The 25,320-nt window shown below is 49.0% G+C and overlaps 9 protein-coding genes across 11 annotated transcripts; 3 read left to right on the forward strand and 6 right to left on the reverse strand.

Moving 5' to 3' along the window:
• Positions 1–21: 21 nt before the first annotated feature.
• Positions 22–919, reverse strand: LOC117889832. The gene is made up of 3 exons (XM_034794313.1): positions 488–919; positions 209–430; positions 22–148 (listed from the first exon to the last, which is right to left on the reverse strand). Exons 1-3 carry the CDS (start codon positions 621–623, stop codon positions 54–56), a joined length of 453 nt encoding a protein of 150 aa, XP_034650204.1. The 5' UTR covers positions 624–919; the 3' UTR covers positions 22–53.
• A 2,065-nt stretch (positions 920–2,984) lies between these two features.
• LOC117892600 (TLR4 interactor with leucine rich repeats) lies at positions 2,985–16,206 on the reverse strand. Of its 2 annotated transcripts, none has more exons than XM_034798939.1 (6): positions 15,308–16,206; positions 5,302–5,752; positions 4,051–5,238; positions 3,837–3,983; positions 3,688–3,773; positions 2,985–3,626 (listed from the first exon to the last, which is right to left on the reverse strand). In XM_034798939.1, exons 1-6 carry the CDS (start codon positions 15,361–15,363, stop codon positions 3,011–3,013), a joined length of 2,544 nt encoding a protein of 847 aa, XP_034654830.1. In that variant the 5' UTR covers positions 15,364–16,206; the 3' UTR covers positions 2,985–3,010. The 2 variants fall into 2 exon arrangements, with proteins under 2 accessions (XP_034654830.1, XP_034654831.1); XM_034798940.1 differs by lacking the exon at positions 15,308–16,206 and adding an exon at positions 6,885–7,097.
• LOC117892605 (lysozyme) lies at positions 6,148–7,154 on the forward strand. Its single transcript, XM_034798946.1, has 4 exons — positions 6,148–6,535; positions 6,593–6,681; positions 6,748–6,811; positions 6,887–7,154. The coding sequence occupies exons 1-4, from the start codon at positions 6,379–6,381 to the stop codon at positions 7,018–7,020; spliced, it is 444 nt and encodes a 147-aa protein (XP_034654837.1). The 5' UTR covers positions 6,148–6,378; the 3' UTR covers positions 7,021–7,154.
• Positions 7,618–9,122, forward strand: LOC117892604 (lysozyme). The gene is made up of 4 exons (XM_034798945.1): positions 7,618–7,738; positions 8,440–8,594; positions 8,646–8,798; positions 8,864–9,122. The coding sequence occupies exons 2-4, from the start codon at positions 8,447–8,449 to the stop codon at positions 9,058–9,060; spliced, it is 498 nt and encodes a 165-aa protein (XP_034654836.1). The 5' UTR covers positions 7,618–7,738; positions 8,440–8,446; the 3' UTR covers positions 9,061–9,122.
• A 500-nt stretch (positions 16,207–16,706) lies between the features above and the next one.
• On the reverse strand, positions 16,707–18,549 carry LOC117892601 (DNA methyltransferase 1-associated protein 1). Its single transcript, XM_034798941.1, is given in 6 exon segments — positions 16,707–16,978; positions 17,045–17,199; positions 17,259–17,848; positions 17,906–17,924; positions 17,927–18,294; positions 18,354–18,549. Coding segments are annotated over 6 exon segments (1,299 nt in total). The 5' UTR covers positions 18,455–18,549; the 3' UTR covers positions 16,707–16,912.
• Positions 18,550–19,309: 760 nt separating this feature from the next.
• LOC117892602 (yrdC domain-containing protein, mitochondrial) lies at positions 19,310–20,152 on the forward strand. The gene has a single exon (XM_034798942.1). It carries the CDS (start codon positions 19,313–19,315, stop codon positions 20,078–20,080), a length of 768 nt encoding a protein of 255 aa, XP_034654833.1. The 5' UTR covers positions 19,310–19,312; the 3' UTR covers positions 20,081–20,152.
• On the reverse strand, positions 20,112–21,064 carry LOC117892603 (mitochondrial inner membrane protease subunit 2). Its single transcript, XM_034798943.1, has 2 exons — positions 20,790–21,064; positions 20,112–20,719 (listed from the first exon to the last, which is right to left on the reverse strand). The coding sequence occupies exons 1-2, from the start codon at positions 20,881–20,883 to the stop codon at positions 20,304–20,306; spliced, it is 510 nt and encodes a 169-aa protein (XP_034654834.1). The 5' UTR covers positions 20,884–21,064; the 3' UTR covers positions 20,112–20,303.
• Positions 21,065–21,208: 144 nt separating this feature from the next.
• LOC117892606 (transcription factor MafG) lies at positions 21,209–21,847 on the reverse strand. The gene is made up of 2 exons (XM_034798947.1): positions 21,708–21,847; positions 21,209–21,645 (listed from the first exon to the last, which is right to left on the reverse strand). Exons 1-2 carry the CDS (start codon positions 21,738–21,740, stop codon positions 21,280–21,282), a joined length of 399 nt encoding a protein of 132 aa, XP_034654838.1. The 5' UTR covers positions 21,741–21,847; the 3' UTR covers positions 21,209–21,279.
• A 1,392-nt stretch (positions 21,848–23,239) lies between these two features.
• Positions 23,240–24,926, reverse strand: LOC117890391 (protein telomere ends associated-like). Of its 2 annotated transcripts, XM_034795195.1 has the most exons (5): positions 24,813–24,926; positions 24,599–24,751; positions 23,586–24,545; positions 23,459–23,521; positions 23,240–23,385 (listed from the first exon to the last, which is right to left on the reverse strand). In XM_034795195.1, the coding sequence occupies exons 1-4, from the start codon at positions 24,839–24,841 to the stop codon at positions 23,503–23,505; spliced, it is 1,161 nt and encodes a 386-aa protein (XP_034651086.1). In that variant the 5' UTR covers positions 24,842–24,926; the 3' UTR covers positions 23,240–23,385; positions 23,459–23,502. The 2 variants fall into 2 exon arrangements, with proteins under 2 accessions (XP_034651086.1, XP_034651087.1); XM_034795196.1 differs by having other exon boundaries at positions 23,276–23,521.
• Between the last annotated feature and the right edge of the window lie 394 nt (positions 24,927–25,320).

Below are 25,320 nucleotides of genomic sequence, written 5' to 3' on the forward strand. Positions count from 1 at the left end.
ACAGCGGACAATGACAAACTACCAGTTATGTACAAATCAATCCTTGGCTAAGTCTAAATGTTAGCATCGCTTATCTTGTGATTGTTGTGGCGAACCTGTGGATAGATCTGTGGCTGGCGCATCACCTCCTCGTACGTCGGTGGCGGAGCTGAGCAGAAGGAAGATTATTGCACAAAGACACTCTACACACACGTTCAGCTTTACTCACCATTGATCACATAATCCTCGTCGTGCATGTAGGCCGGATTAATCACGGCATCTGTGGGATAGGCACGTTCAACGGTGCGCTCTTCCAGGGTGGAGCGCTGCGAGCGATGCGAGTACCGCTGCAGGTTGTCCGTGTTCCTGTGAAAGCTATCCATATAGTGGTCCTGGCTCTCCACATCCTCATGCTGCAGCTGTATCACATGCACCGAAGGACGACGTTCGGCTAAAAGCAGAGATATAATAAACTCGCTCCCACTCATTGTGTTCACCACGGACTCACCCGTATCGGCTATGGCATCTGTGTAGTTCTCGCCAAAGCGAAATGGTGCGGCCAAGGACTTTTTGCACTTGAGAAACAGCACGATCAGTATCCAGCCCAAGATGAGAACCAGATAGACAAACCCCAACATGCTCATGTAGAGGCTGTACCGTGTGGGTGCCCAGCGGGTACCCGAGCTGGAACTTTTCCTTTGAACCTTACAGCTCTCTCTCTCTACAGTGTGTATCCAAAATCGATAATTGCTGTCACGCTGTCGGCGTCCTCTAGTGGAATGGTCATTGTTGTCGCCTGACGGACTGGCACGGAACAACTAACACTGCACACCGACAGCTAGCCAGCTAGCAAGCATGAAAGGCGGGACCGCCAGCGAGACTGGGGGCTGGCCGTCGCCATATCAGCGGCTGGCCACAACAGAGCGACTACAAAGCGACAGTGGGAGGCCACAGGCCACAGCGTATACGCATGAAGTCCAGCTCTGGTTTTGGCCAACTTTTGATTTCTGGATAAGCATTAAAAAATCCGATTAGGTCGATAAACTTGCGCTAAAGTTTGATAAGCAGGAGTGAGCTCGGTACACGTAGTAAATGTGGATTTATATTTATCTTCCCACCCATTCACCCCATTCTGGCTAAGTTTCCCTTGGGATGGGATAATGTATGAGCTCATTTCCATGTAAAACGAGAAGGGACGTGTGAGACGCTTCTTACGCGTCACAACTTTTATACCCGGCACTCAGTACTACATCTGCAACTTAGCGGTTATTTGTCAAATTTTACATTTTTTCTTCATCTGTCATCTACATCAACAACACTACTCACGCCAACACGCTCCTTTATCTCGCCACCCTCCCCTAGAAACACACACTGCAGAGTCAGGGCAGAGTCGCGGCAGAGGCAGCGGCAGAGACGTGTCAGGGGCAGAGGCCAATAAACTGAAGTATCTTTTGGGGGCTGCTTTTGTTCTCAAAAGTATAGCATACTTTCAGGCTGAAAAGTTCCCAATTACAAAATAGCGTAGGACAGCCATATCCGGCAGTCCTTGTGGTCCTTGATGGACTCAAGCGATACAGGAGACTCTTACCTTCGCCAGGAGGCATGCCATGTCCTGATCCGACAGAAAACAGCCGAGTTATAGCGTTGAAGGGGATTATATAGAAAAACCATATTCAAATGGCATTATCCTTAATGTCCTAGCACCCGAAGTGATCCGGGACATTTTCCCGATCCCGAGGAGGCGTGACATGTCCTTTTTCGACAGGAAACAGCTGAGCTATAGCCTTGTAGAGATTAAAAAGAAAAAACAACGTGAAAATGGCATTATCCTTAATGTCCTTGCACCCGAACTGGTCGCAAAGGATCCAGGACATTGTGCCGATCACGAGGGGGCTTGGCACATCCTGGACGGACTACAAATAAAGGAGAAAACAACAAAACAAATCTCTCCTGTTATTTTTGTCAAATTTTGACAGTCACCTCTTTGCACAGTGGCGCCCACACGATGAAGACGGTTATTTCTGGAACTTAAATAACGTAGTTCGAGAATTGGCCGATCTGTGTTGGGACGCCACTGTGAACTTTTGAAATTGCTTCACTGAAATGTCCGAAAACTGTAAAATTTTCAGACCAAGTACCAGGCGAACAGAAGTCAGTAGAAGGTAACTGGTTTCCATGTTTTTTCACTGTGTCAAAAGCTGGATGCTATGAAACCGCAATTAATTTTAGTTAGTTGGCGTTACATACAACCGTTATCCGCACAAATACAATATACCCTATTTACTCTTCGAGTACCGGGTATAATGAACTAATTTAGCGGAATGTTCGTGTTGAGTGGGTGGCTGATGATGTGGCTGTGACGTCATGGCCATAAGGTTAACAGCCCACTTAGCATTATGCGGCTATTTGGTAATGTGCCACCCAATAATAGACCAACGAAATTGGCCCAACTGACCTTACGCTGCTCTTCGATTGCAATTGGCTTTTATTTCTCTCCTTCCACAATTGTTTGCTTACTTTGTGTGTGTGTGTGTGTGGTGTGCCTTGAAATTGGTTAATAAATTATTAAAGCCTTACCGACTAAGAGGGTCATGACTTATGGTTTAGTTCCTAACTTAAAAGTAGGCGTATGCCACAGCTAACACTAATTCTAGATGAGCTTACGGCAACTGCGGTTAGAACAATAGTAGTCCGGTCGGGCCTTTAATTATTAATTTCCTGGCTGCATTTCATTTTTGTAATGCACTTTTTTTGGGCGCTACTCCTATTACTTTGACCGCAGCTGTCCGGCCCTGTGGGGTTCTGTGGGATTGTGTATCGATTAGCTTATGGCACGAGTGGGTTAGTGTGGGGCCCTGTATTTGGATTAGTGCAGTGGGTGGGGCGGGTGTACATAGGTCCTTAGGTCTACGGACTAATATCCTATGCAACTACGCAAGTCGGTACAGTTTCTGCTGTACTATCACATGATTTATTGAGTGGGGATCCTGGTCCTGGTCCTGCTGCTGCTGCTGCTGCTGCTGCTGCTGCCTCACAGACTCGTCGTCGCCTGCAGCTTCAGATAGCGCGTTCCGCTCTCCGCGTCCGCCAGGCGGGCTATGTGATCCGAGGCGGCGTAGCAGGTGGTCGCCGTCGGAGTGCCCGGCCGACTGTTGTTGTTGTTGTTGTGGATGCTGCTGCTGTTGCTGCCAACGCTGCCGCTGCCGCTGCCACTGCTCCTGTCCGCTGCGGCGCCGCTGCCATTAACCCCACCCGACTGCCGGAGCCGCGTGGCACCCCAGATGAGAACGAGCACGGAGGTGACCAGAACGCCCAGTCCCAGGCCGGGCAGGAAGCTCTTGTTGAGCGAATCGATGACAGTGTAGCTGTGCAGCAGCGTCGACTGCTGGTGGGGATGCGTCTGCTGCTGCTGGCTGCCCGCCAGGCTGTTGAACTGTCGCTGGTTGTGCTGATAGTCCCCGCTGGCAGCCTGCTCCTGGGAGTCGGTCTTCAGCTCGTTGGGCGTGTAGTAGGGGCGTCGCTGGTACTGGCGCGACACGGGAATGGAGCCCGGACTGCTCAGCTGCAGCTGCGTGATGTTGGAGCAGCCGATGTTGAGGTCCGCCTGGGGATTCTGCTCCTCGACCATCACCAGACAGAATCGGTAGCTAAGAGAGGGAATCGGGTGAGTGGATGAGGTAGTTCGGGGCTTCATCAGTTACTGCCTACCTTTTGCCTATGTCCAGGGAGGAGCTGTCGGGTACGATGACGCTGACCGTGTTCTGGCCATTCACCACTTTGCTCTCGCAATGGATCTGCAGATGGAAAGGCGAGGATTAAGCAGGGGCAATCCGATTGCCGGAGATCCCACCACTTACCGGCGAGTTGTCGATGAGAATCTCATTGATGTTCTCCTCCTTGTAGACAAAGATGGCATCGCACATGTAGTCCTTCTTGCTGAGATTCAGCAGCCACGTGAGGATCAGGCCGTAGTCATTCGAATAGTGCAAATCGTGGAGTATAATCTGCAATGGGGGAAACGTTTATATTTATCTGCACATCGCACATCGCACTCTGCTCCTCTCCTCTCACCTCCTCTGACAAATCCCTGACGGGCGAGGTTTGATTCGGCTTGGCCAAGGTCTCCAGATGCTGCATTATGTTGGCATTGTCCTTCTCCACATTGTCCATGTCACAGCTGAGCGTCTCCACGGGCACCTGCAGCAGCGGAGCTCCCTCGAGGCGCGGCGGCGTCACACAGGAGGCGGAGAGGCTGGAGTGCAGCTGAGAGACCTGCAGCCACTCGGCAAAGGGACGAATGCTGCAGTCGCAAGACAGCGGATTGTCCTGCATCTGGAGGCTCTGCAACTCGCGTGCCCCATCCATGGCGTTCCTGGCCACAATCGAGATGTCGTTGCCGGCCAGCCGCAGCTCCCGCAGCGATGGCAGCGGTGCTATCAGATCCGAGGTGAGGGCGCGCAGGAAGTTGTGCGTCAGGTCGAGCACAGTCAAACGACTCAGGTGCTGCAGCGAGGAGCTGGAGATGGCCACAATGCCGTTGTAGCTCAGATCCAAGCTGTCCAGAGCGCCCAGGCCGTAGAAGGCGTGGTCCTGCAGCACATCGATCTGGTTGTGGCGCAGCGAGAGGCTCACCAGCCGCGAGAAGTTGGCCAGCGCCTTGTTCTGAATGCTCTTGATCATGTTCCGATTGAGGTTGAGGCTCTCCAGGTTCCTCATCCCCGCCAGCGTCTGCGCGCTGAGCGGCCCGTTCAGATTGTTGGCCGTCAGGTCGAGCTGCCGCAAGCTCAGGCACTGGCTCAAGGATCGCAGGCTCTGGGCATAGTCGCCCAGCCGATTGCCGCCCAACTTGAGCACCTCCAGCTTCCGCAGGTTGCTGAATGTGCGCTGGGATATGCTCGAGATCTGATTGCTGCTCAGCTCCAGGTACACCAGATTGGTGAGGCCCACAAAGTCAGCCGTGCCCAAGGCCTTGATCTTGTTATTGGCCAGATCCAGGCGCTCGAGCGCTCCCAGCGTGGAGAGGGCATTCCAGGGCACACTGAGCAGCGCATTGCCGGGCAGTCCCAACGCCTGCAGGGGACCCTTGATGCCCAAGAAGGCAGACTTGTGCACCCGCTTGATCTCGCCCGAGGAGATGACCAGCCCATGCAGCGAGACGCCGTCGAAGATCTTCGCATCGCTCAGAAAGGAGACATTGCGCAGGGAGCAGTCGAGCAGCGATATGGAGTACGGGGAGGTGCGCAGCCTGTCCGCCAGCAGCTGTGAATGGAATCAAATGGAGTCAGGGAGATGTCCAGCATCTGCGGTGGATGTTGCACTCACCAGCAGTCCGTGCAGATCGATGTTGCATCTCAGGGTGTGGGGCAAGTCGCAGCCGCACTCGAGTTCCGCGTTGCGGGAGCTCGTTATATTCGGGCACTTCCACTCCATGAGGCCATCGTCGACGGGCAGGGGCAGCGAGGAGACCTGCTCGGCCTTCCGCTTCTTGGGCGTGCTCTTGTTAAAGTACTTGACGGCCGAAGACTTGGACTTGCTCTTCCCTGTGCTGGTTGCTGCCACGGGCACGGCAGCCGCCGACACCACATAGGCAGTGGGTGTGGTGGCGGTGCTCGTGGATAGCGCGGGGACACTGCTAGCCGCTGTGGTGGTGCTGCTGCTGGTGCTGCTGCTGCTGCTGGTGCTGGTGCTGGTGGTGGCATCCTCCAGCAGATCCTTGAGTTCATTGGCCTCTGTCAGCGTGGAGACAGACAGACAGAGGAGCATCACAAATAGGCTGCAATGCAAATGGAAAAATTTTCATGGAAATTATTATTGAAAGCAACAAAACACTTGGATGCGGAGCAAGACAGAAGACAGATTATGCGTTTTTAGGTCAAGCAGCGCCAACGCCACGCCACGCCACGCCACGCCACTGACACTCTGACACTCTGACACACATACATTCAGATATGTGGCACCCATCCCACCCGTTGGTGTTTTTTTGTAGTGCGTCTCACGCTGGAATCTGCATTGTGCCTGCACCCGAGCTTGTCTCTGCAAGACAATTTGCCAATTTAGAGCTTAACGCAATCAAAACTCGCGTCGAGTCGAGCCGAGCCGATTGATGCACTGCGAGATAAACTGTGAGGCTTTACGGGTTGCGGAACTGCCGCCCCCAGAGATCAACACATCATGTCAATTTGTATGCAAGATCCTATCCTATTGTGCCTGCCTGGGCAGTGACACACTTAAGTGTGCGTGCGAGGCTTTAAAAACCCAGAATTCGGCCGCTACGCATCCAGTGCCATAGAAATAATTCCGCAGCAAAGTGCCCAGTGCTCGCAGTTGCCGCGGAAGCCGCACATACACATACAGGATTAGCAGTCACTCAGCCCTCATTCCAGATATCCTCTCACATCCATGGCCAGTCAGATGCACACAAAAGGAGGTGCTGTAGTCCTGGTCCTCAATCTGTTGCTGCTGACGCAGTCGCAGACGGAGGCCAAGCTGCTGACACGCTGCCAGCTGGCCAAAGAGCTGCTGCGACACGATTTCCCCAGGAGCTATCTGTCCAACTGTGAGTTAAATGGGCGATCATGTTGTGGCCCTGTATCTGTATTCTGTATTCTGGTAGGGGTGTGCCTGGTGGAGTCGGAGAGCGGACGCAGCACGTCCAAGTCCATGCAGCTGCCCAACCAGAGCGTCAGCTATGGACTCTTTCAGGTGGGTTATCCCTCGGTGCATGTCTATGAGTTACTCATTCAAAACCCAAAAACCACAAATCAACAGATCAACAGCAAAAACTGGTGTCGCAAAGGTCGTCGCGGTGGCATCTGCAACATCAAATGCGAAGGTGAGTCCACAGCCCGCAGCCCACAGCCCACGCGCTGGCGCAGAGCAAGAGAGATTTTATTTCGTTATATTACAGAGTTCCTGAACGATGAGATCTCAGATGATTCACGCTGTGCCATGCAGATCTTCAATCGCCACGGCTTCCAGGCCTGGCCCGGTTGGATGAGCAAATGTCGTGGGCGCACGTTGCCCGATGTCTCCCGCTGCTAGGACGGACGGGCTCGGGCTGCAGACTTGCCCCTCATTCTCCCCCGACTTGCTCTCTAGCCTCTAAGCGCACTCTACTATTACTCTAGCAACTAATTAATATACAGCTTAAGCCATGATGCCCCCCCACGATAATGTATTCAATCTGCTCAATGCGCAATTTCGTTCGCAAGCATTTCCAGGAATCCCTCCACTATCAGCTTCCGCTCTGCGCAACGCGATCCGATCCCGCAGCTGATACTTGACTTGAACTTTGTTGAACTTTTTGCATATTCGACTGATAAGACACACGAAAGCGACGAGAAAGCGGACAGACATTAGCACAAAGTTACACCCCAAAGGGGGGGAGGAGAATCCCAACCCACAGGGAGTCACTCAAGCATGTCATTACGTTCAATGTGCAAGTTGCTGCCCGCCTGCCTTATCAGCTTAATCACCCAAAACGGAGAACGTTCGCACCGGGAGAGAGACAAACAGAGAGAGAGAGAGAGAGAGGGAGATCGTTGCGATCGGTTCGCTTCGCTCAGCATTTGGGGAGAGAATTTCCTAAGCGCCCCCTCCCAATCTATGTGGGAAATACTCGGAACATTTGGCTTTCGATTTTAGTACTTCAGCTCGGGTCAGAAGCGTCGCACCTGGCACCTGGCACCTGGCACCTGGCAGCGAGTGAGCGACGTGTGCAAATGAGATTGTAAAGGCACGCAATCGAGTACGAAAAGCGGTGAGAAGATACGGATACAGCAGTCGGGAGCGGGCTGTTTATAATTAAACCAAACACACCACCTCTACCACTCGTAGATACAGATACGTACTCCGCGAAACAAACTCGTTTCCTGTTGTTTTGTTCTGCCTCTGCGTTCAGTAACAACATGAAGTAAACAAACAGTAAAGTTTGCTCTGCCAGAAGTAGCTGTCGGGAGAAGCCACTCAAACTGAAGCCCATTCCTCCTACTCATTCTCATTCTTTGCTGATCGGAGTATGCAAAACAAACAAAAGTGAAACGTGTACGTGCGTGTACTTGATGATCTAAGTTTTGGCTTTGACGGAGTACTTTGACAGAGTAGTTTGTACGCTTTTTGGGGAAGCTTGCAAAGGCAAAAAGTTGCCCAGATCTGCGAAGATATATATGAGCGAAGTGGGATTATTACATGAGATTAGATCCCAACCAAGAGGAAGTAAACAAAGGCTGAACTCTTGCACCAAATACCTGGCGAAAATGGTGCATATAAAAGTACCGATAATTATGCAACCGAATTCGAAGAGCTCGCTGGGCTAGTCTTAGTATGAGTGTGACTAATTAAGTATGCCCATAAATGATTAGCAAGCCAAGGCACACACACAGGCAAACACACAGCAGACTTACCGATGTTCACCCAACACTTTGGACCCCCAGCAATGCTTTAATGTCGCCTCCATTTCAGTTGAAAGATGAAACATCTTTGGGCATGTCTGATGCTCGTGCTGGTCCTGCTGCTGTTGGGATCGGAGCGGGCAGAGTCCAAGAAGTATCTGCGCTGTGAACTCACCCGCGTGCTGGTGGAGAACTACAACTTTGACAAGACTTTCCTCTCCAATTGTAAGTGGTTTGAGCTAGGCCCGTAAAACATTAAAATCCTTTCTGCTGCAGGGATTTGCCTGGTGGAGCACGAGAGCTACCTGGATACCACCAAGATAACGCTCAACAAGAACGACAGCAAGAACTATGGCCTCTTCCAGATCAACAGCAAGGACTACTGCGCCGAGGGACGCAAGGGCGGGCAGTGCAACATGAAGTGCGAAGGTAATTCCACTCACTATTCAAACTGCCAAATATCCACAAGCTAAATACTGATCGCTCTTCTTTAGACTTCTCCAACGATGATATTGGCGACGACATTGCCTGTGCCAGAATGATTCAGGAGCGGGAGGGCTTCAAGTACTGGAAGGGCTGGGATCGCTTCTGTCGCAATCCCCAGAATCTGCCCAATCTGCGTGTGGCCTGCAACCTGCGCAGCCTGTCGCCCCTGCGCACTCCTCGCAGCTTCTACTACGTCTCAGGCTGATTACTTATTCCCCTTGCAGATGTGTACAAAACATGATAATAATGTATATTCATTTTGCATAATTGCTGAGGGGCCCTGCCCTCGTTTCTGTGCCTACAAGTGGGCGACCAAGCACTGGGCACCGACTTAAGACCTTCACTTGGGACGTAAATGGGAATGGGGGCCATGTAATTGATAGCCGCGGTGCAACATGTTGCAACTCGATGCCCATTCAAAGTCAATCGTACAGACTTCTTGGTACAGAACACACAGCACAATATCATTTTGTATTTCCGCTCAACAAAGGCGGCATTTCCGTTTGCCGGACAAAACAATTGTGCGGAGTGACTGGTGGTGCTGGTGGTGTCTGTTCTATAACGCACCGCAGGGCATCGGATCGGATCAGGGAAGCGTAGCGTGCCAAAGCCATCGCAACAGGTGGAAGCTCAAAAATCAGAGCGTAACTACAATGCCAATTGTACACCGACAGAGAGGGGGGAGGGGGAGGGAGAGACAATGGCCTGGGCCAGAGGAAGCACTGGCAATGGGTTTACGGCTCTGTCCGGATGCCTGGCTGGTGGTTCCATTAGAATGCGCTTTGCATATGTACGTGGTCAAAATAAATCAGTTCTTGGTAGAACACAAAACTATTGCGTTGGCCAGTGCCGGCCAGCGCCAGGGGTAGGGCAGTGGCAGGGGCAGGGGCAGGTTCATTGGGGTCTGGCAACATCCTCAACAATAAAAAATTATTTATTTAAAATGCAGCTCAGACGTATGCGAGCGACCCCGACTCCGACTCCGACAGCGACAGCGACAGCGACTCCTCCCCTGTCACGCTAACTGGTCAACGGCTCGCAACGTTTGAGTGCCTCTAATTTCCGCCCTTTTCCCCTCGCCGCATTGTGGCTAATTATGCATAAAATGCCACGCCTCACACCTCGCAGGATCCGCTCTGATCGCATCGAAGGCGCAGCGCTGACTCAGCCACATGACATGGGAAGCAGCACACTCAATCATGGCACAATCAGTGGTTGGGTTTGCTTTGGTTTGGCTTGGCCAACTGGCCGACTCCTTGCCGGCGGTTTGTTTGGCTTTAAACTTGCCACAGACTTGCTAATCAATCCACAACCCCGAGTCGGCACTGAGCACCAGACAAAACCGAAAAGAGCCACAGCCGTCGTTGTCGACACCTCTCCTCGCTGTGTGCAGACCGGAGACGCCAGTTAAGGTTGATTATTCATCTGCGCAGAAAGCAGTCAGCTCCCACACACAACGAACCCACGAACTACGAGTTGCAGTTGGAAACGAATTCTAAAATACTCTTTTAGGAGTTTCTGCTGGGGCAGACTGGACTCCCCAGCTGATGCACCCAATGCCAATGCCCTGGGCCCTGCTCTGTGTTGTGGCTGTTGGCTGGTTGGTTGTTTCGCGCGCTGTGTGTGTAGGCGCACAGTTCAAGCGCCATCACCATAATCATCGTCAGTCGGAGTAGGAGCTGGAGCTGGAGCTGGAGCTGGAGCCAGGCCAGCCGAAACTGAGTGACTGGAATTAAGGCACGTCAACGGAAATAAACCTTCGCATGCCCCTCCGTGTATGGGTGCACATGTGTATCCGTGTGAGCCAAATGCTTGGAAATGGTTCGAGTTGTGTTGGTAACGGCATTGCAACGTTTTCTGCTTTCTGTGGCACAGACCGAAGCGAACACAAGAGAAGAGAAGAGACTCTTGCCTGCCGCCTGATGATGCTGCTGGAGTTGGATTGGGAGCTGGGGCAATGTCGATGCCGATGCCGAGTCGCAGATGGAGCACCAAGAGATACAAAGATATGATAATGATGCCACAAAATGGGCGTGAATGTGTGTGTTTATGTTTGTCTGCCTGCAGCTGACTCTGCCAAAATACGAAAAAACACGAAAACTGATTGAAAAATTCCAAAATGCAATCACATTCGTGGCTGCCATTAACAAATGTTTTTCGTTTCTTATTTATTTCTCACATAAGTTAAGACTTCGAACTGGCACACACACGCAACACACACAAGCACAAGCTTGATATATGTATTATTATTATTATTTGTTGTTTTTTTCTGCTGTTTATTTGCGCTCCCCAAATGGCCAAAACATGCGATAAGCCAGTGAACAATTAAAAACGCGTTTTTGTTGCTGGCCAGCCTTCTTTGGCCACCAATGAACAGCAGAAAACTAAAACCGAAATACCTGTAGCTGGACTACAACGAAGTGCCAATTCTCTTTTGTTGTGAGCAAAGGGAAAGGCAGAGCAATTAATTAATCAACTTCGAGATACATTGCCGAAGCTTTGGCAGCAGAGAAGCGCATTCGCTTTTCATTGCAAGTTCTAGAATCAGTTTACCAGCTTGCTGTATTTTTTGTTCAATAGAATCTCTGGGTTAAAGTGTCAGTTTTTTTTTTTTTTTTTTTTTTGGTTGGCCGTAACAACAGCGGCACAGCAGTAGCCAATTGGGCAACATGTTGCTAATCATAATGACAGCAGCATGTTGCATGGGTTAAAGGCGAAATTACCAATTTGCTGTATCTTTCGGTTAGTTTGGTACTTTGGTAATTTGATGGCCATTTTCGCCACATTGAATATCAACCTGCTGTGGCATTGTTGAAAGCGCAACGAAATGGGCCTCTTGGGGATGTGTGTCGTGGCTGGCTCTGCTGTTTGCTGTCTGTGTGTGGCAAATGAAATTTATGCCTAGCAAGAAAATAGTAAAAGTTTGCTGCAACAGCAACAGCAACAGCAAGAGGCAGGCCAGCCAAAGGTCGAAATGTCACGCAAGTGGCAACCACAGACGTGTTGCACACAAGCGGCAAAAGAAAACCGAAGCAGCTGCTTTCGAAAATTGAAGTAGCCGCCGCAGCAGCAGCAGCAGCAGCAACAATTGTGGTCTGGCCTGAGTATTTAGCATGCCAAAAAAAAAGGAAAAGAACGAAAAAAAGAAGGAGACAAAAGGCGACAGGAAACACGAAGGCAAAAGGGATTTAATTGTGTGGCCCATCCTCATACTGGGCCCCGGCATCAGTCCCCTTGCCCTAACTCCTGAGCTCTGTGAGAATTCCACATTTGCGAATGACTGGACGCATTTGGTCGTCCCTGGAGGTAAGACGGAAACGGATGCTGGTCCTTGTCTGCATACAGAACAACGTCAATACACATTGTATTTCCATTTACATATGTTCATCTGTACATTCACACTAGGGGAGTGGCAAAAACTGAGCTTCAAGGATGATTAAGCGAATCAGAAAAACAAAACCCAAGTACCACAATAATTGCTACCGAATATCAAGTTAATTTTGTGTCATTCATTTATCTTTCGCTCCAATATTTAGCTGTTGATAAGTGCCTGATGACATTGCACATGAAACACACATCAAATACATGAGTTTCACTTGATATTCAGAATATACACACAATAAATATGCATGTATGTGTGTGTGTATCGCCCCTTGGGGCAAGTGAAATGAGTCTGTACAGAAGGAGACGCTCGCTGTGGCTGCCCATAAATTTCGAGCCTCAAATTGCTTTTAGTTGTTCGCGCTGGCTGCCGTCGGCCATATTCATATGCAAATGGCAGACAAAACACACAGATTCCGGGCAACGAAAATCCAATTTAATTTAAATGAAACACAGCCTCCAGTCCAGGCCTGGACCTGGACCTGGTTCATTCATGCCCGAACCCGGACCGGGACCGGGACTGACGCTGAGGCGCTCGTAAAGTGCAAGATTTGGTGAAACAAATAAAAGCCGGCTTAAGACCGTTCCACCAAGTAATGGTTTGTTTACCTTGCCCCAGGTGGAATCGTATCGGATCGGATCGGATCAGCCAACTGTTCATCCCTGAGTCAGACACATGTTGGGGGGGGATTTGTGTAGAGATTTGACCAAACAAAAGCAGAATTATCGGGCATGTGCGAGCCGCGACAGAAGTTGGACTTGCAGCAATTGCCGTCACTTACGGGGCTACTTTGTCGCCGATTTGGTTAATTGTTCGAGTGTCGGTGCTGGCTCGAGCAGCTGCCCACGTGAGGGTTCCATTAAAAAGTAATTTGCCCGACAGAACAACTTGAAAACAAAGCCAAAAGCAAATCCCATTCAAACAGCAAAAACAAAAAAAACACTGGCAAAGCAGCCCCAACAGCTTGAGCCTCCGTGGAGACGACAGTCAGCCGCCACCCACACACTTCCGCTGACTTGTCTCGGCCCACTCTCGAAAAATAATACTCACTAATTTTATTTCTTTGACTTGACTCGCTGTGGCTGTTATTTTGTGTCTGGTTTTTCTTCAGAAACAAGTTTTGTCAGCCCAGTGATTTGCAGTTGCGGTGACAATATTGCCAACAATTTCGAGACTAGAAGCGAGTACACAGCGAGCCAGAGAACTACAGATCCAGGGTGTGAAGGAAGCCTGGGGTTGGATAGCAAAGGGATGCCTCAAGGTAACAGAAACTCTAAGCCTGACGTAGAAGTTCGCCTCGCAACCAGAGCAGGCCATAAACACACACACAGAAGAGCCAAGTTCACAGCCCACACAGGCCTCGGAGCAGACCGCCAACGCATGTGCATAATGCTAAATCGACTGTTAATTGCGACATTTCGAAAGCCGTCACACACAGAGAGTCTCGAACAGATCCAATAAAATTGGAAATCGCTGTTCGGCAGTCAAAGATTGAATCAAGTCGGTAGGAAAATATTAAACAAGAAGAAAGCTGACTGGAGTCGGGGCACGGAAATGGGTTTGAAAATGAACTAAATTAAATATATTATGCGACAACGTACGACATGCCACACACACACACACGCACACTCAATTGCTGGGCCCACACCAAGAGCTCCAGTCCGCAGCCCACACACAAATGCAAATGCCAGAGACAGCGCCAACTGCTGAGGCTGAGGCTGAAGCTGGAGGCTGTTGCTGCGGAGGAGTATGCTAAGTGAATGGGTTGCTGGATGTCTTATGTGCACTGCCAGAAATCCACACAGATCACATGCCTGGTGGAGATGCCAAGAGAAACGAAAGCCCCCAAGACAGTGTTTAGTTTCGGTTTAGAATCATCTTCGGGGGAGATCATCTGACTGTTAACTTTATTACCTGGACGGCGACACACATTGGGCACAAAAGTATGTGGGCAGGCAGGTAGCAGCAGCAACAGACATCTATCTCTGGGTTGCTGCCGCTGTTGCGCTCCCATTGCCAAATTTGGCAACTTGTTGTGGAGCAACCAGCCAACAGTTAAAAGCCAAGAGGCAGCAGCCCCAGCACCAGCACCAGCAGCCGCAGCAGTAACCAAGTAAGTGGCACAAATGTATTTTTATTTATCTCTCATTTTTTTCTTGCCTTTTTTTTCCCCTGTATTTCTGTCGTTTCATTCCCGCATCAAAACGGACGCCCACAGACGAGCAAACAAAAGACTTAGGCAACGAACTTGCCGGCCCAAATCCATGGACAGAAACCAACGCAACGGAGAAGAAGAACGGGGAGAGAGACGCACGGTGCCCAAGCGGCTAATGAGCCGCATGTAAAGCAGTAAAAAATTATATAAACATTAATTATGAACATACAATCTTTGTTCCGTTTCTCATTGTTGTTGTAGGCGTTCGTAAATGAAATGAAAATACCAAGACTTTTCTTCAGCTCTGTAACTCAAGTAGAAAGATCCAGAGCTGCCTGCTGTGAAAATGATAAGTTATAGAGAGTTGTGAAGGAGGAAAGAGTAACAAAAAAAAAAGCAACGACAAAGCGCTAATTGCGCGTAAAACCGAGCAGCAGCATGGGCTCCGTGTGTGGGTTTATTTTGGGTGCTGCCTGAAACTCTCCTAACCGTCTGGTGCGTAGGTTGAACAAACTCCCCCTCCACAGTTACATGTAAATTTGGAAGATATTAGCCCATGAAATGTAACGAAAGATGAGACAAACGCAACGGAAGAGATGACTTCAAGTTGGTAGGAAAAACATTGTAATTTCCGACACGCAGCGGCCAGCGGAGACTGACTCTGATTATGCCTAAGCCGAACCGCAGTCAATTAGAGTGTTATTATTAGATTAAAAGCCGCTAAGTTCTCCGGCACACGAAGGGGCAACAACGAAAAATGGCCAAATGGATTTCACGACCATTTTCGTATGCCATTCCAAGGCGCTCTATCTATCTGTCTGTCTGTCTGTCTGTCTGTCTGTCCCACCTTGATTTCTACAACATAAAACGCTGTGTGGGCGGGCAGCTTTTATTTGCGTTTTTGTGGAAACTCACCTTAGCTGGGGCCACATCTTGCTGGTTGCTGCCAATGTCCGGAGATAGTGTGCCATGGTTCTTTATCAGCGTGCGAAACTTAAACAGAGAGCAGGCAGGCGATCGCTGGCAACGTTCATAGAACAATAAACAGCATTAACCTGGCCTCTACCTGGCACTGGAACTGGCGCTGGCACTGGGCACTGGGCCCTGACACACACACAAACACAAACACGAAAACGAAAACACAACGCGGCTGTCTTCTGCCTTCTGCTCCAGAACGTATTTAGAATGCGATAAAGATCTTTACGGTGCACCGACGCCCAGGGAGCGACAACAGCGGCGGCGGCGGCGGCGGCAGCGGCAATAAACGAATGAAATGGGACGTCAGTTGACACCGCTGGAGCTGGAGCTGGACAGAAGGCTCACACACACATACGCATGTACACACACACACGCGGGCAGAGTCGAAATTAAAATTTCATTCATGAAAAAGTACCGATCGACGGAGCGAGTCGGAGTGCAAGTAGAATAATAGTCAACTGAAAGAACCGGAAACGGATGCGAATCCGACGCTGTTGATGTTTGTCTTGCCCCCCGCCAGGATTCCAAGAGTTTTGAGGGATGATGACACAGACAAAGACGCTGATGGGTCGGTCAGGTAGGCTGTGTGGCTGTGTGGCACTCGCGATCGTAACTTCACTGACAACTGGCGACGACCGTTCTGCAGGTATTGTCAAATTTGCATTTTTCACATTTGCCACTCGAGACGAACGTTGGCTGCATGCGGCAACAAGCTGCACATCGACAGTGAGGGACACAGACACGGAGGAGATTGCAAACGCAATCAACGATGCCACGAACTGAACACGACCACGTCTGAAAGTCGACTGAGCGGCCTACGCTCAGGTAAGGCGGCTCGAGCCGCCACCAGAATGATTTCGTGTGCGTTGTCTGGGTGTGTGTGTGTGTGTGTGTGTGCCTGGGTGTTTGCCTTCGCATTCGGTCGATTCATTCACAAATACTGGTCCGGTCTCTGGTATCTGGTCTGTTCGCTGCCGTTGTTGACTTCGGCTGAGTCAGGCCTCTGCCTCCGCCTGCGCCTGCGCCACCGCCTGCAGTGTGGCACTGTGTGGGCAGAGGCATGGAATTGTTAGAGTACATATCCACGCGGTTCAACTTAATTCTTATTTTTCGCTTGCCAAAGATCGCGGCCCAGAGCCGCATTCGACTGCAGGCTTAACCCAAATACTGGCCGCCGCTAACTAGCCGACTGGCCATCGACGGTGGCTGCAAAAGAAATGCTGGATGGAAAATAAATCACGCAGCGGAAAAAGTTCTCACACTCGACATGGCATCTGGCATGACCATCGCTGGCCGTGGGCTATTTGATTTTCACATTGAATGTGCCGCAAAACAATTTTCTTGTTTATCCATTTATTCCCCAAGCGGACTGGGAGTAGCGCAATGCACAAATATGGACAGTGGAAAACGGGTTACAATGATTAGCACGCCGCACACACGTCTGCTTGCTTCGTCGGCGTCATCACTGGCAGTAGCAGGAGCAGACAGACCAGCCACTGGGGCAGCATTAGATCTGCGTGGTAACGGAGAGCGTTAACTTAATTAATTTGTGCTATTGTCCAGGGTTTCCGTCTTGAGGGGCGCCATCGAGGGCGGTATGTTCAGCGTCTGCAATGATTAGGAGAAACAAATTGGTGGCATAAATGTGTATTGCATTTTGAATCATTTACTCACCTTGCCCGGACAAGCAGCCTCGTACTGATGCTTCAGACTCTCCATCTCGTAGATGCAGGTGGACAGGGCCGTGCGCAGCTCACAAAGCAAAACCATGTCGGAACGTAGCTCGTTAAAGGCTGTGCATATATCCTCGGTGGGCGGTGGCGCGGGATCTGTAAAGAACAAAACAGTTAGCAAATGCAAGCCAAGATCCCAGCTCGATTCAACTTACCAACTTTGAACTCTTGTATGGCCTGCTCGAGAGCCTTTACCTTGCGCTGGCCAATGTTGGCAGGCAACTTCATCTTTTGCGACCGCAACGAGACACCGGATCCACGCAGATCTGCAAACTTGATGCCGCTGCTGCCTATTTCGATTGCATTCACCACCGAGTCCACCTTCGAGGGCCGCGGCTGATGGTGCACCTTCTTCTTGTGTAGTTTCTTCTCGTATTTGCGTGTGCTGGGCGTGCTGGAGGCATGCTCGTTCTGCTGATCCGCTTGCGAGATGAGTTTCTGCAGATCCTGTGTTTTGCGCTCACGCTCCTTTTTGCGGGCCTCGATCTTCTTCATCTCATTAATGAGGATCTGCTCCTCCTCCACCTCCGTAGGGGTGCGCTTGAACAGTTTCTCAAGCTGCTCCTTGCGACGCCGCTCGTGCTCCGGATCATACGAATAAACTTTCTTTTCGATGGTCTGATTCTTGGCTTTGGCTAGCAGTGCCACCACCTCGTAATACCGCTCCTTGAGCTCCTCCACAGTTTTGGCGCCGTGCTGATGATGGTTCCATCGATCCTTCATCACAATAAACCGAAGATCGAAGCTGTGACAAGACTTGGTCAATGAAATAATTTTCCAATGGCTAATTCAAATTATTTACCGTCTTGCCAAGTCAAAAGATGATCCGTCTGCACCTTGCTCCAGTTGGTTATGTTGTTCCTCAAGTGCGCATTGTACTCCGTCATTGTGTATGTGGGGATTTCCAGCTGTACGTTGAAATTGGCAAACGGATACTCTCCCGAATCGTCGCTGACCCTTTTCCAATGGTGAAAGGCGGCTGAATCGGTGCGCGCCGGGTTGGTAAACGGAGCCCACTCCCATTTGCGCACCTTTTTCATTCCCAGCCGCGCCTTGGTCTGCTTGTAGCCGCCGCCAATGCCCAGAGCAGTGTCTGTGGGCAGCAGCGGCGGGGCATCTTTCTTGTCTGTGTAGAGCAGGGCGAACACCTCGCGGTTCATGCCCTCGGGTCGCCGCGAGGCATGTTTGGTGCTGGTGAATATGGTTTAAGTTAAAAATGTTCATTAAACTAGAAAAATATTATTGTTTACCGTTCGAAGTTGCGCTTTTTTGTTGCAAGAAACGAATCCTTTGTCACTTCGGGCGTATTGGCACGCTCCATGTCCAGAATATCACGTACATCGGCCGACATTTTGCTTCCTTACTGTTACTTATTTATATGATTTAAGCTTATTTATCTTGTTTGTTTTTTTCGTAAAAATTCGCAAAAACGCTGCAATTGTCCAGTAGGACCGTAAAAGAAACACCTCAAAATCTCACAATTGTCTTTTACAAAATATCGAAAATACATTTTTTAAATACCGCAGTCCGAAACAACCGCTTTATTTCATTTCCACTTCATGTTGTACCCAATCCATTAAAGGAAGTCATGAAAGCCAGCCAATCTAATGGACAATAGACTCATCAATTGAATACAATTATCGTTTCAGGGCGGTGTGTCTTTACTAGAAAGTTATTTTAAGCAGAAAATTAAAATCGTGGACTTGATTCTCCTCTGTATATTCACGGTATATTTTGAAAATATGAATGTATATTTTATCGATAAGTCGGTCACACTGCACTACATTCAACGTGCTCAAAATAATTATGTTGTTTTTCTGCCCATCCTGCGGCAATATATTGATAATTGAGGAAGATACAGTTAGCCACCGCTTCACATGTAACACCTGCCCATACATATCGAAGATAACGCGTAAGATATCAACGAAAACCTTTCCGCGCCTCAAGGTAAGTCCACCAATTTGATGATGCAATTTAAGTTTCTGAGAGTTGTATTAATAATGCTTGACTCTCCGTTCTCGCAGGAGGTGGATCACGTTCTGGGCGGCAAGGCGGCTTGGGAGAACGTCGATTCGACGGACGCTGATTGTCCCTCGTGTAGCCACAAGAGAGCCTACTTTATGCAAATTCAAACTCGGTCGGCAGATGAGCCTATGACCACATTCTACAAGTGCTGCAACCATCAGTGCGGGCACAATTGGCGGGACTAATGCGCTACCCACACACACTGCTTATCACTCGTCTCCTTGGGCATCAAGCCCACCCCAGATTCAGCACAATGCAGCCCCAAACAGCGGAGAAGAAGACTACGGTGTGTCAAGTGGAGGATAGAGCCGCTCTGAAGGTAGCGCGGCAATGCCTGTTGGGTGGCCAGGTGATAGCACTGCCCACAGACACTGTCTACGGGCTGGCATGCGATGCCAACAACGAGCATGCCATCCAGCGCATGTACGAGATTAAGGGGAGAGACGAACACAAGCCTGTGGCCATCTGCGTAAACAACATTGAGGCGCTGCGTCGCTATGGTCAGGCCGTCCACCTCAGCGACGAGCTGCTAACTCGTTTGCTGCCGGGCCCCCTGACCATTGTGATTGAGCGGACGCCCGAGTTGAGCAATCGTTTCCTGAATCCCAGCACCTCCAAGATAGGCATCCGCATTCCGGACTTCAAGTTCATACGCGATCTGTGCTCTGTGTGGCACGAGCAGCCGCTTGCCCTGACCAGTGCCAATCGCTCCAGTGCCCCCAGCAGCCTCCAGGTGACCGAGTTCCGTTCGCTGTGGCCCCAGCTGGGCGCCGTCTTCGATGCTGGTCAGATTGGTCTTACGGAGGAGCGTCGCCTGGCGTCTACTGTGATTGATCTGGCCACGCCAGGCTACTATGAGATCGTACGTGCTGGTGTGGCCCTCAAGCAAACCCTGCGCTTGGTGGAGAAATATGGCATCAAGCCTCGCCAGGACATTGGCCAAATACTATAGAAGGATCGGTTCACAGATGCAGTATCTTTCGTCTTTAATTAAACTATAACTTTTATTTGGTTTAATTCTTAATTTTGAACATCCTGCCTGGTCTTGCCCTGGGTAGGGGGGAACCGCATCGTGGGATTAAAAAAATATATACATTTGTACATACATCTTTGGATGTACATGCTTGGAACTATCATCGAAAAGACTCCTTAACTCTCAGTCTTCTAGCCTCGGGCTAATTGTAGTGGCTCGTCTTGGCCACTTGAATGGGCGCTCGGCGTCTGGGCAGCTCGTTCTCCAGCAGTCGCCAACGCTCTGGAGGCCATACGATTGCTACCGCCTTCGCCGTCATCAGACCCAGGGCCACAGGCCCGAATGAATTGCTGTCCATGGAGTGGCCCGTGTGATCACCCTCCACCCAACAATGGCCCTGTGGGATGCTCACTATCTCATCGCGGTAGCCTATCGTGGAAACCACATCGCCCTGCAGTCCCACCACGCGTTTGATGATCTTCTGGGCGGGATCCTTCGGCGAGACCATTGAAATTATGTCCCCTCTCTCCACATCACAGTTGTGATTCCCCCAGCGCAACAGGAACACATAGTCCCTCACATCGGCCACTGGATTGAGCGCCGGCTGCATGGAGATACCTGGATGGGAATGGATGGTGTGTCGTGACTGTCTTGGTGAGGAAGCAATTCCTAAGGCACGCAAACTTACCGTCCACCCTGGCCACATAGCCCACGCAGTCGAGGAAGGTAACCCCCAGTGGCAGGCCGTAGAGTAGGGATTTGGCGAAGAAACGAAATGCCATGTGTCAGGTACGTGCAGCTGCTGTGGGTCCGTGAAGTTACACAATTCTCTGTTGGACACCTGGCACCGGATAGGGGCTGCGGATCCCCAGCCTTTCGATTCCTCGCTTAGTTAAAATGGACCAAAAACACTATTGAATGAATACATAACATAACCAGAATTGTTTCCACAGCCTTTTTGGCATTCACAGCGAACAGCCTGAAAGGTCTATTGTTTATGGCTTGGAAACAGGGTGTCGTATTTTGTCTGAATGGTTTGTATACAAATACAATATTTATTATAGTTAGATCAAGTGAAGCAAGTTGATGTGAAGTTTGCAGCTATTGTACATTGTTACAGGTGATGTGGCTAAGTTTTATTCAAATTTGTATTGGAACTGTAATGGGAATGTCTGGTCTCAGCAGCCCTCGAGCTCTCTCGGAATGGGAATATCATTTTGTTTAGCAAAATGAAGGAGAGCCTTATATTTGTTCTTCCAGTTTCCGACCTCGATGCGAATGAGCTCGTTGTCTTCGTGCCTTTGCTCTAGTTCGGTCCATTCACACGATTTCTTAGTCTCCAGCTCGTCCTTTTGCTCGATTCTCTTGATGCGGCAACTGGCAGCATAGCCGCGGTTCTTCAGCGTGCGTCTTCGCTGCTTCATCCTCACGATTTCCTCTCGGTTGAGCCCACGCATTTTCAGGGTCCGATTCAGGTCCCTCACAGAAATGGTCACCAGCTCGTCATCCGTGATGTCGGAAATGGGACAGGGCGAAAGTGGTGGCTAGAAAAGGTCGTACAACATATGGTTTCTTTCTTTTTTTATTGCATTGCAAGTTAACATACCAAGGAGGACTTTCTCTCACGCTTAGATTCCATTTTTAATAGGAATAAGGAACTTTTTAGCTCAATTTTTCTACCCGACGGAGTTTTTGCGTTGTTATTGTGTCTTCTTTTTTGCCATTCACCCGGAAACGCAAGTGATATTGAAAAGCAACATTGTACAGGTGCGATAACATTTATTGTTCCATTTAGTTTCGATAACATGCATCGCATATATTAGATACATTTTAAAACTAACAGAACTAACGGCGCAAAGTGTTTCTGATGTGATGAAACCCCTAATTATACCCGGTACTCGAAGAGTAAATAGGGTATATTGTATTTGTGCGGATAACGGTTTCCTGGCCGAAAACAGGAAAATTTTCAGACAAAGTACCAGGCGAACAGAAGTCAGCAGAAGGTAACTGTTTTCCATGTTTTTTCACTGTGTCAACACTGTGAAACCGCAATTCATTTTAGTTACTTGGCGACTGAAAAATGAATTGCGGTTTCATAGCATCCAGATTTTGACACAGTGAAAAAACATGGAAACCAGTTACCTTCTACTGACTTCTGTTCGCCTGGTACTTGGTCTGAAAATTTTCCAGTTTTCGGCCATTTCAGTGAAGCAATTTCAAAAGTTCACAGTGGCGTCCCAAACCAGATCGGCCAATTCTCGAACTACGTTATTTTACTTCCATAAATGACCGTCTTCATCGCGTGGGCGCCACTGTGCAAAGAGGTGACTGTCAAAATTTGACAAAAATAACAGGAGAGATTTGTTTAGTTGTTTTCTCCTTTATTTGTAGTCCGTCCAGGATGTGCCACGCCCCCTCGTGATCGGCACAATGTCCTGGATCCTTTGCGACCAGTTCGGGTGCAAGGACATTAAGGATAATGCCATTTTCACGTTGTTTTTTCTTTTTAATCTCTACAAGGCTATAGCTCAGCTGTTTCCTGTCGAAAAAGGACATGTCACGCCTCCTCGGGATCGGGAAAATTTCCCGGATCACTTCGGGTGCTAGGACATTAAGGATAATGCCATTTCAATATTGTTTTTCTATATAATCCCCTTCAACGCTATAACTCGGCTGTTTCCTGTCGGATCAGGACATGGCATGCCTCCTGGCGAAGGTACGAGTCTCCTGTATCGCTTGAGTCCATCAAGGACCACAAGGACTGCAGGATATGGCTGTCCTACGCTATTTCGTAATTGGGAACTTTTCAGCCTGAAAGTATGCTATACTTTTGAGAACAAAAGCAGCCCCCAAAAGATACTTCAGTTTATTGGCCTCTGCCCCTGACACGTCTCTGCCGCTGCCTCTGCCTCTGCCGCGACTCTGCCCTGACTCTGCAGTGTGTGTTTCTAGGGGAGGGTGGCGAGCTAAAGGAGCGTGTTGGCGTGAGTAGTGTTGTTGATGTAGATGACAGATGAAGAAAAAATGTAAAATTTGACAAATAACCGCTAAGTTGCAGATGTAGTACTGAGTGCCGGGTATAAAAGTTGTGACGCGTAAGAAGCGTCTCACACGTCCCTTCTCCGTCCCTGACGGATAATTATGTTTGCGATTTGCCTTGCAACTCTCTCGCTATATCTATTTTGTTTATGTATTTCAGGAATGTTTTTATCTTAACCGGTTACTTAAGGGATACGCCCTCGATGGTGACCACAGTCGACTCGCGTATCTTAGAAAAGGTTACACTAAAACATAAATAGAAACGCATTTAAACAGTGGAAAACCACATAAACTCTAAAAACAGAGATTTGTATTCACGGAGATGCCTCCAATGGACCAGTTTGATTGTGTTCAGCTTCCATTTAAACTCCATTCGCTGCCCTGCAATGAACACATGAACACCATTTCAAAATGACACATAAAATGCATTCATATTTCAATTTACCGATTTGATTCCGCTGGGCCCACCAGCTTGGCAAACTGAAGAAGCCTGTTCCGCAGCACGGGGTGATCAGCTTTAAAAGTGTAGTGATAGATCTGGCGGATTTCCTTGTTTGTGTAGAAGCAATGGTAGAAGCGTTGCATCAACTGCTGATCCGTAAGAATCGTCGTAAGACCTCTCCTTTGATTATATTGCTGTGTTTCCCTGAGCTGGCAAATCATGTGATCGTAGTTGATGTTCTGACAGAAGTATTGCTGGCTTATGGGGTATTTGTGGGTGACGCCTTCAAAAGTTATCACTGGTTCACTTAACGATTCTCTGTGCGGGTCGATGCGCATTGGATGATCTGAAGGTTGATCGGCTGGCAGATCGGATGGCAGATCGGAGCCATCGAGTTCCATAGGTACCTCAAGGCTTTCAGCAATAACTGAGCAGGTCGGTTGACTCAGCAATGTTTCCCGTACTGTTCTGGGACATGGTTTTAGTTTAACCTGGAATCGCTCGCGTATTTCAGGCGAGCTGTAGAACAGCCTGAAGTATTCCCTGGCACACTTTTCTTTGGATAAATTCTTAAACTGGTCTTCGCTCCGCATTTTCTCGATGATTTCCTTCAGATTCTTGGTGTTACTTTGGAAAAACTGAAAGCTGACAGGAGCAACAACCGTTTCTTCGACCAATTCGGAGCTTTTAAACTCAGGAAAATTTTGCTTCAGCTTCTCGGCTTGCTCGCGAGTCGGTATTGCAAGTAGGCGAGCACTCATGGCCCGCGTACACGTTTTTAGTCTGTACTTGTATCGCCCACGAATCTCTGGCTTTAGATAAAATGCCAAGTAATAGGCATGAGCACATTCCTCAAAGCCCATGGGCACATACTCGGGGTCGTTGAGCTTCAGGTGCCACACAATGTCGAAGAGGTTATCTACATATTTCTGGAATTCTTCATAGCTCACAAATGAAAAGTCGCTGTGGAAGGTTCTACTACTCAGCAACTACTCTTTTTTGCAGATGGTACTCACTTGTCCACTTTGACCCGCACACCATCAGCCTTTTCTTGATCCAACTCTCCGGGCGATTCATCCTCATCTTTTTCCGGCAGAGTGCGAAACTTATCCCTGATTTTCCTGCGACTCGAGCGCAGCTTAAACTGATGGCGCATTTGGTATTCCTTCCTAAAGGGAAAATCCATTATTCTGTTATATGAAATTAAGTGAATTTCCACGTTTTTCTTACTTCATGCTTTTCGGATTCTTTGGAGACATGACTAAAAATTAAGCACACAAAAACGAAACCCAGCTTTTCGGTTCTAGGGAGGAGCAGTTGTCCGATAATTTTTTTTTTTTTTTTGATATTTAATCGCTACAGCGAAATTGGTTGGTCGCAGAGATGATTCCGCATTGACCAGATACTTCAGTTTTGTGTTGAATATTATGAAAAAGTTACTGAAAATTTTGAACTCAAAAAAAAAAAGAGTTGTTTGCCGAACGAACACTAGAAATAGAAAGTGTCCGATAATTATAACCAAATGAAAAATGACATTCGATCAGGCTTTGCCAACTAACTGCAAAATCGCAGATAGCCTTGATATTGAAAGAGCATGCATGCAATGATGGAATGCTTTCTTTATGCAGCAATTTTAGAAAAGACCACGAAACCAACCCATTTATCGCACAAAAATACCCACATTTGCTTGTCAGTCATCCATTTCATTTATACGACCATATGAAACAATAGCTTTCCG

The sequence above is a fragment of the Drosophila subobscura genome, chromosome E, assembly GCF_008121235.1.
Source record: "Drosophila subobscura isolate 14011-0131.10 chromosome E, UCBerk_Dsub_1.0, whole genome shotgun sequence".
Taxonomy (NCBI): domain Eukaryota; kingdom Metazoa; phylum Arthropoda; class Insecta; order Diptera; family Drosophilidae; genus Drosophila; species Drosophila subobscura.